Raw genomic sequence first — 13,356 nt, 5'->3', positions numbered from 1 at the left:
GATAATCCCTTTATTACCCATTTCCCAGTTTTGCATAACCAACACAGTTATAATAATATACTTTTAACCTCTGTGATTATCTTGTATCTAAGCCTCTGCAAACTGCCCCTTTTTTCAGTTCTTTTGACAGACTTGCAGTCTAGCCAATCAGTGCCTGCTCCAAGATAACACTGTGCTCATGCACGAGAAGTTATCTATATGAAATACGTGAACTAACACCCTCTAGTGGTGAAAAACTGTTAAAATGCATTCTGAAAAGAGGTGGCCTTCAAGGTCTAAGAAATTAGCATATGAATCTCCTAGGTTAAGCTTTCAACTAAGAATACCAAGAGAACAAAGCAAAATTGGTGATAAAAGTAAATTGGAAAATTGTTTAAAATGACATGCTCTATCTGAATCATGAAAGTTTATTTTGGCCTAGACTGTCCCTTTAAAAAGCACTGATGTAAGAGACGGCCTGTAGGGGCTTAGGAACAGGCACACTTAGAGGATATAAAAGTATATTAATAACAATTTTGGTTATGTAAAGCTGGGGAATAGGTACTTAAAGCATTAAAGGGACAGTTGTTTAAAAAGATAGATAATCCCTTTATTACCCATTCCCCAGTTTTGCAAAACCAGCACAGTAATATTAATACACTTTTTACCTCTGTGATTACCTTGTATCTAAGCATCTTCTGACAGCCCCCTGATCACATGACATTTTATTTATTATCTATTGACATGCATTTTAGCCAATTAGTGCTGTGTCAGTCACAAGCCACAGGCGTGATCACAATGTTATCTATATGGCTCATATGAACTAGCTCTCCCCTGTTGTGAAAAGCAAATAAAAACGCATGTGATAAGAGGTAGCTTTCAAGGGCTTTGAAATTATTATATGAACCTTCCTAGGTTTAGCTTTCAACTAAGAATACCAAGAGAACAAAGCAAAATTAGTGATAAAAGTAAATTGCATGCCCTATTTGAAACATGAAACTTTTTTTTGGACTTGACTGTCCCTTTAAACAATAATAAAAAAATCAAGTAGACCCTCTTTAAAATCTCAAAGTGCTTACTTTTCATTTAAAACAATTAGATGTGTTGCCGTTTAGAGACCTTAAAAGGGACAGTTTACCCAACATTTTTCTCCCCTTTAAATTGTTCCCAATGATTTATTTTACCTGCTGAATTGTATTAAATAGTTTACAAGTAGCTCCTTTACCCTTATTTCAGCACTTGAAATACCTAATCTAGCTTGCGATATCCCCACCTATACTGAAAGTTTCTGGACTTACATCCAAGCTATTGACAAGCTAAGTAAACACAGCCAGCAGAAGAAATGACACTCCCAGTAGGGTGCAGGATAGTGAAATAATAAAATGTTAATTTTCCATTGTCCTCTCTAAGTAATACGCTTTGGTCTACAGACAAATATACGGAAGCAAGTGTGTGTACACAGAGTGATAACATAATGAGATCAGATATTACCTGCAAGCTCAACCAATTTTAATAGGCTGTGGTTTAAAAGCACAAACCCAGCTAATTCCTATCTACAAATCAGCTTGCAAACACATCATCTACCAATCAGAACACTGCTACTGCTGTTTGTAATGATTTTCCTTTATTTTTAAAATAGCTTAATTTAAATATGTTTCAAACTAGTCTATGCACTGGGGTGAACCATTTTTCATTTTTTTGACTGTATGCCACATCTATACAATCTCTAATGTGCAGTTACTTCTATTGCTAGGTCACTTTTTTAAAAACAAAAATAAATGTTTAAACAGTTCATAATAAAACAGATTTTCATTTTATGTATTTTTAGTGTTACCCCCATATTTCCCATAGTATCTAATTCTTACACAGGTGTATATATATATATAAAATGTATTTTGCCAATAAAATGTAACCAATCACCTCTACTGTCTGCCCTATGTTAAGTGCCACACAATTGTCACATCTGCTTGTATAAGCTGGCACACAGAGCCTGAAGTTATAGAACTATATTTGGCACAACACAAAAGGAGCACGTGTTGCTGTATTGTGTGTGTTTATGTCCCTGTCCCTAACTATCCAGCACCGCCCAGCAAGTGCAACATGTGGGAACTCACAGTGTGTACACAATACAACAGTTCAGGATGAGTTCTGTGAACAAAACAAACTTAGTGGAGTTTATATAATAAAACATAATACAAGCTTAGCCTAGTTTACACAGTGTGGCATTTATACAATTAGTACTTATTGGTAAACATTGTCTGTCCTGTAACAAACAAGCAGAATAAAATAAACATCCCTGCAGGGGTATAAAGTATTTACAAACTAACAAAAGTGGCAACTAAAACATTGTACTAACAAAGCTCTGCTGGAAAATAAAATGTAACAAATGATAGCGTTATATGGCTACATCAGCTACCTACATATGGCCAATACAGAAGTTATACTCACACATGAGTGTGCTGAAAGCTACCACTGCCAGCACCCCCTGGATGAGCACCCCAAAATGATCCATAAGGGCCCCATTGTCACAGCCCTGGGGGGTGGCTTTCTGCAGAACACTAGAATTGATCACCAGCTGGAGGAGTCTCCGGCTCCTCATGTCTGCTCCTGGATCCATTGCTGCTACTTGATCTATTCTGCTGCTCCAGGAGAAGGGAGATCTTGTATGGCTGGAAGGGGCTGAGCTATACTGAGCTTCTTGCTAACAAAGAGCTCCCCTCCCCCCAGGAACTCCGCTTCCAGCTATCACTACTCCTGGAGCAAACTTCTAAGGCTCCTGTCATTCTGCAGTCTCAGGCACGTGTTTGTTTCATCTTAGATCCCCCATCATAGGATGCAATGTCTAGTGTCAGTCTCAATCTAATTCTGCATCTGTTATCCCTCTCAGCATGTCCTCTGTACCTCCTTTTTGTTATTTGCATGTGATAGTCAATAAATAAACTGTAACCCACAAATCGTTTGATTTGAATGACTTTTGTGGACTTAAAGTCTCATTTAAAGGGACAGGATACCCATTGTTTCATGATTCAGATAGAATATACAATTTAAAAACAACTTTCCATTGTGATTCTATAATCACATTTACTTTATTTTCTTGGCATAATTTGTTGAATTATCTGCAATGCACCACTTTGAGCTAGCTGAGCATATCAAGTGAGCCAATGACAAGAGACATGTGCAGCCACCAATCAGTAGCCCAGACCCGTTCCAGGTTGGGCAAGGAAGGTAGCTTGTCACCAAAGAAGACCAAAGGCATGCTTGTCACCAAAGGAGACCATAAGAAGAAAGCAAATTAGATAATAGAAGTAATTTGAAAAGCTATTTAAAACTGCATGCTCTATCTGAATAGTGAAAGTTGGATTTTGACTTTACTGTTTATTCATTGCTTTTCCTGCTTTAATGCATAAATCATCTATAGAGAACAAAGTGAAAGGCCAGAACTAACATTCTCTAGTCTATTAGCCCTATGAAGTGAAGCCTAAGCAGATCCAATAGGATGTGTTTTTTTTTTAAATTCTCACCAATCGCTATCTTATTAAATAATGTCTGTTCTTGTAGGATGAAGAGATTTGGTTGTACAGAATATCATAGGAATCAGTAACACTTTTGAGAAATGTAATCTTTATAGTGGGTTTTAAATCTAGCAGGTGCTGGAGCCAGAGATCTCAGGGGTTGTATAGATCAATGTTTCTCATTTGCAACCATTAGTTACCCAACAAACCAAATATAAAGTATTTCCCAACCTGATCTCAGGTGCATCAATCATAATGATTCAGCTGCTGTGTAGAACAACAGGCTTTATGCACTGAAGGACATTTGTAAGAAATGTAATTATGGAGAAATGGATTTCATCTAAATTCCTGTTCTTTATTCTGCATAAAGGGTTAAGGACACAGCCACTGCAAGGGGTAATATAACTAAACAGAATGTAATTAAATATGTTTATTTAGGATTAGAAATGTATTATCTCCTATGCTGATAGCAGATAAAGTAATGACTTATTTGATTAAGAATTCAACTATGTTTGTGATTGCAATATACAATGTTTGATTATGTTTTGTAAAAATAACTTTGCAATATGTTTTCATTATTTGTTTTGTTCCCTTACATGTAATGGCTAATGTCTTGAAAAGTGTTGTTTTTCTGAATTCTACTGAGTTTCTATAAAGTAATGGTGCTGCCATGTTGGAACCTAGGTTTCCCTTTATCTGTCTTTTCTGTTGAGGAAAAATAACAATTTGTTTGCACAGTCTCTTTTATTGTCTGTTTTATATCTGTTTCTAACAATCTATATCGATAATGGGAAAACTTAGGTTTCAACATGGGAAAGCCATTACTTTATAGCAGCTAAAGTACTTTATATAAAATAAATCCTTACATTTATACATTCTTTATTTAAACAACTTATAATAAAATGTATAAAAACATATATACATATTATCCACAAGCTAAGCTTTGCTAGGTATAGATAACTATATATATATATATATATATATATATATATATATATATATATATATATATATATATATATTTGAATAACTCTTTAATATCCCTTTAAGAAAGTGTGCAAGCATAAAACCTAATGTATGGCTTATTTATGAATTTCTATGAACATTGTCAATGTTATTTCAGTAATATCTAAAACTATATTTTTATAATACAATTTATTTTGGGTTTCCCTAACATAGATTTGTAATGTGGGATTTACAGATCTGGCAATATTATAAAGAAAGGAAATAATCTGCCTCTCATCATGAAGGGGATACATGAAGTATTATCATCTGTAAAGCATATGAATAACACACAGCAAGAATGTATATTTCTGCTATTTATTTCATTATGATTTAGTGTATTGGTAATCTGAAAAGGTTGTTTATTTCTCTCTGTCTGAAAAGTAATATATTAACATTTACATTTATGTATCTTGTGATTTATTTTAAGTGAAAAAAATTTGCTAAAGAAGAAATTGCAAAACAAATGTGTGTGAAGATGACCAAGTTTGTCATCTTACATTGTTTTGCAAATATGATTATACATGTGAGGCTTCCGATTTGTAATAACAGGTAAATAGCTATTTAACAGAAGAAAGAAGGAGGCGGCACACTTGGTAAATGAAAGCAAGACAGGAAGTTTATTCCAAATTTCAGGTCGCTACACACACACTACCAACAAGAGACAGAAGAAGGGGGCGTGTCCTCACGCGTTTCGTGCCGTGCGGCACTTAGTCATATGACTGATTCTCTTCTCCTCGGTGAGCACCTCTTCCTCTCCAGCTGCTTTTGAGTTTTCTTCGCTCAGCTTGAGCTCAGCCCGTGTGCTGTTTGGGTTCACCGTTGCTCTCTGGAGGCTGCTTTGGAGCTGCGCTGCTCTCCTTCTTCCAAATAGCTATTGAACACCCAAGCAATGTTCACTTATGTAAACTTGCAATTGCGGATATTTGATATTTTGATCATACTAGATAGTAATTTTGTGTATGGTATTCATATCAAATGTAATATATTGTTGTGTAATATAAATGTTCATAAACATATGATATATATAAAACAGGGAAACAAAGTCAGAATATGTCAATAATATTTAAGGGATACTAAACCCAATTTTTTTCTTTCATGATTCAGATAGAGCATGCTACATTTAGCCACCAACCAGCAAGCGCTACCCAGGTTGCTGAACCATAAATGGGCCGACTTCTAAGCTTAGATTCCTACTTTTCAAATAAAGATATTAAGAGAACGAACACAAATTAATAATAGAATTAAATTACAAAGTTGCTTAAAATTGCATGCTCTATCTGAATCATGAAATGAAAAAAAAATGGGTTTAGTGTCCCTTTAATAGATCATAAGCCATTGTTTTAGAGAACAATTTTATTTGTATAATTTGTGAACCAACTTTAACATAATATTATGCAGTATAAGTGTGGTTAAATATTTTATAAACATAATGAAAAAATATCAGGGTATGTAAAAAATATAAATAAAACATAGACCATAGTTTTAACCAACATTTTTAATCTTAAAGGGACAGTCAACACCAGAATTTTTGTTGTTTAAAAAGATAGATAATCCCTTTATAACCCATTCCCCAGTTTTGCATAACCAACACTGTTATATTAATACACTTTTTACTGCTGTGACTATCTTGTATCTAAGCATCTTCTGACCGCCCCTAATCACATGACTTTTAGTTATTATCTATTGACTTGCAGTTTAGCCAATTAGTGCAGTGTCTGCCACAACCCACGGGCGTTATCACAATGCTATCTATATGGTTTACCTGAACTACTCTCCCCTGTTGTGAAAAGCAAATACAAAAGCATATGATTAGAGGCGGCCTTCAAGGGCTTAGAAATTATCATATGAGCCTTCCTAGGTTTGCTCTCAACTAGAATACCAAGAGAATAAAGCAAAATTGTTGATAAAAGTAAATTGGAATGTTGTTTAAAATTACATGCCCTATTTGAAAAATAAAAGTTTTTTTTGGCCTTGACTGTCCCTTTAATAATTACAAAACTTTATGGATGTTTTCACTAGAGTTTTTTTTTACATCAAAGTAACTAGAGAATTTGCTTTTTAATTAATTAATTAATTAATTAATTAATTGTAAATACATAAAAAATTATTTTTACATATATGGCCTGCAACAGAAATCCTACAGAGTTTACTATCATGTATATTTGCTAAACTGTAGTCACTGTCACTTACAAACACTACAGAGAATATAAACAGCAAGTCTGACAAACAAAACAAATACACTTATAGGATTTGGAACAATGGGCAACCTTTAGAAAATCAGGTTCTAACCATCCTGGCAAAACAATGCTATCTTTATTTATCTTTTACTGTTGGGATAGTGAAGGGAGATAGAGAAAGTTGTGTTAGACATTATGGGCAATATTACAAATGAAGCACTAAAATTCAAATGGTACAGAGCGCTAATACCACTTGCACTAAATCCATACAGCTTCCATTTTTACTCTCAGATTACAGATTGGCTAGTTTTTGCGTCCTGTGATAATTTTCTGATCTCTATTCATTGAACTAGGACAAACAAAGCTGTTTGCTCTTCACAATATCTCCCCCCTGGTCACTATTTTGTGATGGGAGCTAGTATTTACTCACCTGAGCCAAATATTGAAAAACAATTTATATATACAGTATATATATATATATATATATATATATATATATATATATATATATATATATATATATATATATAAAAAGAGTATGATATCAAGGGCCTGATGATCAGAAACTCACTGGTATGGAGAGAAATCAGACATTTTCTGAGGCTTTTTTAGCATTTTGGCGTAACGCAAGTGTCTCTCCTTCACACCTAGAACCCTGTGTTGTGATATAAAAAGCTGTCAAACTAAAATTAGCTTTTCTAAAATGATTTAACCCCTTGTGCCATTTGCAGGTAGGTTCTAGGTCACACAGTACTTTGTCCAGTGTACTGTGTTGACTTAGTATCCACGTCCAACACAATGGTGCATGCCGTGGTTCCTGCTCTTAGCTTAGACAGTGGAGACTGCAGCTTGCAGCAGAAGGCCTCTTCCTACATATAGTAATAAAGCACTGATCATGCTACATTATCATATGGAGGCAGATCTCCAATCGTTATTGTCTGTGTCACTCTCTGTAACGATCATCGTTGGTGCTGAATGGGAGCAGTAGGAGGGGAGGAGGGAAGCTGGTAGATCGGGCTCAGAGGGGGAGGGGGAGGAAGGGATGGGATTCCCTAAACTACAGACAAATGTATTGCCCAGAGAGAGGGAGAGATGGGGCCTTACACTATGGAATGAAATCAGATGGAGGGGGACCCTGCACTACAGAAAAAAAAGGATCGGGAGGGGATAAGGGGGGCTGCTACACTACAGAATTATTTTTTTAATTAAATAAATAAAACAAATAAAATAAATAGAAATGTGTCACTAGCAGACTGACTACCAGTAACAAATATGAAAGTAGGCAGTGGGAGGGAGTGGGCAAGAGAGCTGTTGGGGAGATCATGGAGGTGAGGAGGGACCCCTACACTACAGAAATAAATTAATATAAAAAAGCCCTAAACTGCAGACTAAAGTTCCTAAAAAAGAGGAAACAAACAGAGGTGCCACTTTACGCAATATCATCAAGGATAGGAGACTGTAGTAAAAAATATATATCAATCCCACTCACGTGATATAATGCAAACGATTGTGCTTAGAATGCAGGCTGAGACTTCTGAGCTGCTCGGCTGACTCCCCTTACAATGGCAATAAACACGTCCCACTGAGGTAACGAATGTTATGCGCGCACCCTGCTGGATGGTCCAATGGATCTTGGTGTCCTTCCCAGAGGTGCACGACACCAAAAAGCTCCTATATAGCAAAGCAGATAAAGGTCAGGGCCAGAAGGGGGGCCCAGGAGCGCAAGGGAATTGATCAATAGTGACAGCAGCCAAGCAGAACAGGTGATACCAATAATGACAGGGATCTGTAGCTTGTTAAGTGGACCAATCCTGTCTGCCAGTACCTAAGATGGTGGTGACCAGGGCGGGGGTAGGGAAGATGCGTTTGAGAGAGATCAGGTAGGGATCAGGGGATGGGAGGTGTCAGGTGGGAGGGTAATCTCAGTATAAAGAATATTCCAGCCTCCAATTTCTTTAAAAGACCTTTATTTCATATAGGGTCCTGAGTAGAAATTACAACGTTTCAAGCCTAAACAGGCCTGTTTAGGCTTGAAACGTTGTAATTTCTACTCAGGACCCTATATGAAATAAAGGTCTTTTAAAGAAATTGGAGGCTGGAATATTCTCTATACTTGGATTGACTGGGACCTGGCAAGTCCTTTATTCCGTGCCCCACTACAAGCAGAGAAGGTGTGCTGTTTTTCTAACCTTTCGGTGATCGGGAGGGTAATCTCTGCACTACATGCTAACCAATAACCCCTTCACTGTTGAGAATTTCAGAAGTGTGGTGTACAGCTGCAATTAGGGACCTGATTGCCAAAAGCTAATTGCAAAGCCATGCATGTCTACTGTTTCTCAACAAAGGGGACCCCAGAAAAATCTTTTACAGCCATTTGTCTTATGACTGTATTAGTTTTGAGTAAATAATTCCAGGTAGAATCCCAAAGTTTGCAAAAAAGGTATTGATTTTTTTATATGATCATATTTGGTAGCCAAATAGTGGCATCAAATATAATAAAATGGACCTAGATAAATACCTTGCATTGTCTACTTTAAAAATATATATAGTTTTAATAAGTAAATAAAAAAACAAAGGCTCTATTTCCGTTTAAACGGAGTGGTAGCAAAAATTCTCCGGTAGTTTTTCTCGGAAAATCCTGGTAGTGGAGGGGTAAAGGGACCTCGTAGTACTGACAAGACTTCTTAGACAATCCCGCTAGAGCAGAGAACTTAGAACTTTTGTTCATTGGTCTCTAAGTGTCAAAACACAATGAACCACTCAAAGATAACTGGACCTTAAATGGGTTTAAAAATGAAAAGAAAAAAAGCGCTATGTTAGAGCATTTTATTATTGTACTATTGCATATAACTATGTATTTTCCCCTGCAAATTGGGTTAAACACAATGGGGCCGAATTATCAAGCTTGATAGCCCTTGTTTCCGGCGAGTCTTCAGGCAGTCATGAAGATCGTGCTCCATAACGTGTCCGCCTGCTCTGAGGCGGCGGGCAGAAATCAACCCGATCAAATACGATCGGGTTGATTGACACCCCCTGCTAGCGTCCGATTGGCCGCGAATCGGCAGGGGGCGGTATTGCACAAGCAATTCACAAGATCTGCTGGTGCAATGATAAATATTGACAGCGTATGCTGTCGGCATTTATCGATGTGCGGCGGACATGATACACTACATCGTATTATGTCCGCTCGCACTTTGATAAATATGCCCCATAGTTAAAGTCAGCTCATAATCAGCAATGAATTACTGGTAACTAACTGAACACCTCTGGTCATCCAATGACAAGAAACAGATATGTATAGCCACCAATCAACAGCTAGCTCTCAGTAGTGTGTGCCTACTGCTGAGGATATGTACATGCTTTTCAACAAACTATATCAAGGGAATGAAATAAATGTTATAATAGGAGTGGAAGATTTATTTTGACTTTACTATTCCTTTAATAACCTCAAAAATACTCAATTTCCATAAAAAATAATGTATTTCTAGTAATCTAGGGTGCACACAAAACTGGTAAATAATAAAAAAAAACTATTTTCATGCAATCTCAATTTAATGAAAGCTATAATATAACTTGATCTAGGTTTCTTTGAGGAAGTGGCATATCAATTCACGATTGCTCAGCCATGGAAATTACTTAAAAAATACAGGATCAGGTAAGAGTAGGACACAACTGCTGAATTTAGCAAGAGAGCTTACTTGACCCCTGCAAAGGGATTAAATGCATAGTTAAAGTCCGCTTCAAAGTAGCAATGTAGTACTGGGAGATAGCTGAACACAATGGGTGAGCCAATGTCAACAAACTAATGTGTGTAGCTACCAATCACCAGCTAGCTCCCGGTACTACATGTCTGCTGCTGAGGATATGTACATTTGCTTTTCAGCAAAGAATACCAAGAGAACAAAGTAACATAGTAGATGAGGTTGAAAAAAGACGGAAGTCCGAGTTCAACCAATGCAAATCTAATATACTTACAAAAAAAAAGCTCCAGTTCAGCTTAAATGTATCCCACTAAGTACATTTGATAATAGAAGGGAATTTAAAAGTGTCTTAAATTACATGCTCTATCTGAATCTTAAGCGGCCCATTTATCATATATCGGACGTACATGATCCGCTGTAACATGCGCTGTCGGCATTTATCACTGCACAAGCATTTAGTGTGAAATGCTTGTGCAATCCTGCCCCCTGCACATTCGCGGCCAATCGGCAGCTAGCTGGGGGTGCCAATCATCCTGATCGTATCCGTTCGGGATGACTGCTGTCCGCCGCCTCAGTGGTGGCGGACGAGTTAAGGAGCAGCGGTCTTATGACCGCTGCTTCTTAACTCCTGATTCAGGCTCGCATGGAATAAGCAGCTTGACTGCTTCATAAATAGGCCCCTAAAAGTTTGATTTTGAGTTCCCTATCCCTTTAAACTGTAGTTTCTGTAACCTATACTGCTTCTCAACTTGTATAGTATAGTTCCACTTCAGCCTTTAGTTTCAGCTCGCAACTCGAGCTATCCCATATACAGCGCCGTCAGAAAGTGCCGTAAGTCTGACAAACTAGCGATGTCCAGAAATCTGCCTAAGTACAAATTTCTGGAGTCGCCAGTGACTTACGGCACTTTAGAAACTGCCGGCGCCTACAAAAACTGACTAAAGTATTAAATCTCCCGTACTGTCTAACATGCCTCCCAAACATAGCCCGACACGTATACCCCTCTATCCGCTATCCCCCTCACTCTCCTAATAATAAATGTATTAACCCCTAAACCGCCGCTCCCGGACCCCGCCGCACCTAATAAAGTTATTAACCCCTAAACCGCCGCTCCCGGACCCCGCCGCCACCTACATTAACTACCCTCTAATGTGAGCCCCTTACTCCGCCGCCACCTACATTACCTACCCCCTAATGTGAGCTCCTACCCCGCCACCAGCTATATTAAAATTATTAACCCCTAATTTAATCCCCCTACACCGCCGCCAGCTATAATCCCCCTACACTGCCGCCACCTATATTAACTATATTAACCCTAATTATATTAGGGTTAATATAGTTAATATAGTTATTATATTATATATATTAACCATATTAACCCTAATTATATTAGGGTTAATATAGTTATTATATTATATATATATATATTAACTATATTAACCCTAACTATATTAGGGTTAATATAGTTAATATAGTTATTATATTATATATATATTTACTATATTAACCCTATCTAACTCTCACCCCTAACTTAATTATTATTAAAATAAATCTAAATAATATTAATAATATTAACTAAATTATTCCTATTTAAATCTAAATACTTACCTATAAAATAAACCCTAAGATAGCTACAATATAATTAATAATTACATTGTAGCTATTTTACGGTTTATACTTATTTTACAGGTAACTTGGTATTTATTTTAACTAGGTACAATAGCTATTAAATAGTTAATAACTATTTAATAGCTACCTAGTTAAAATAATTACCAATTTACCTGTAAATTAAATCCTATCCTAAGTTACAAATACACCTACACTTTCAATAAATTAAATAAACTACAAATATCTAAACTAAAATACAATTAAATACACTAAATTCCAAAAAATAAAAAAAGATTACAAGAATTTTAAGCTACTTACACCTAATCTAAGCCCCCTAATAAAATAATAAAGCCCTCCAAAATAAAAAAATGCCCTACCCTATTCTAAATTAAAAAGTAACCAGCTCTTTTACCAGCCCTTAAAAGGGCTTTTTGCGGGGCATTTCCTCAAAGTAATCAGCTCTTTTGCCTGTAAAAAAAAAACACAATACCACCCCCCAACATTACAACCCACATACCCCTACTCTAAACCCACCCAAACCCCCCTTTAAAAAACCTAACACTAACCCCCAGAAGATCTCCCTACCTTGAGTCGTATTCACCCAGCTGGGCCGAACTCTTCATCCAGATGTGGTCCTTCATCCAAGCGGCAAAGAAGAGGTCCTCCATCGGGGCGAAGTCTTCCTCCAAGTGGCATCTTCAATCTTCTTTCTTCCGGCTTCTTCCGACCTCCGACGCGGAACATCCAGCTGGCCCGACGACTGAACAACGAATGAAGTTTCCTTTAAATGACGTCATCCAAGATGGCGTCCCTCGAATTCCGATTGGCTGATAGGATTCTATCAGCCAATTGGAATTAAGGTAAGAACATCTGATTGGCTGATTCAATTAGATTCAAGTTCAATCCGATTGGCTGATCCAATCAGCCAATCAGATTGAGCTCGCATTCTATTGGCTGTTCCGATCTATTACACTGTATAAACTGCTGTGGTTTGGTATACCTGTCTATGGGCTAAAAAACTACGGCCAAAGGCAGAAATATACGAGCGTAACTTCTATGTTACGCCGTATATGTGATACCAAACCAGCGCAATATTTGGCGTCGCCGGCTTTTGTGGGCGACGCTGCATATCGGATCGAGGTCCAGAATGGCTGTAAAATTTGATATTCCCACCATATGCTGATTAAAGGATTACTTTCTGTTATAATTTTTAAGCTAAACAACTAACATATTAAAGTTAATAAACATTAATTAAAATTATATTTTCTCCAAATGAAGTTTCATAACGTTCTAAAAGTTATATCTTTTATTCGCCGATGATGTCACGTTATCCTGCCCACTATTTTCAGCACTGAGTGTTCAAAATACTTAAAC

General features: G+C 36.9%; 1 protein-coding gene across 1 annotated transcript in view; it reads right to left on the bottom strand.

Annotated features, from left to right (window-relative positions):
- Nucleotides 1–2,776, bottom strand: part of LOC128662603 (store-operated calcium entry regulator STIMATE-like) — a 205,408-nt gene extending 202,632 nt beyond the window's left edge. Inside the window, exon 1 of the mRNA XM_053716428.1 lies at nucleotides 2,428–2,776. Within this exon, the coding sequence (XP_053572403.1) occupies nucleotides 2,428–2,596 (169 nt within the window). The 5' untranslated portion in view covers nucleotides 2,597–2,776. The remainder of the gene's footprint in view (nucleotides 1–2,427) is intronic.
- Nucleotides 2,777–13,356: the final 10,580 nt, after the last annotated feature.

Source organism: Bombina bombina, chromosome 6 (assembly GCF_027579735.1).
Source record: "Bombina bombina isolate aBomBom1 chromosome 6, aBomBom1.pri, whole genome shotgun sequence".
Taxonomy (NCBI): Eukaryota; Metazoa; Chordata; class Amphibia; order Anura; family Bombinatoridae; genus Bombina; species Bombina bombina.
This window is presented reverse-complemented; position numbering and strand designations above follow the sequence as displayed.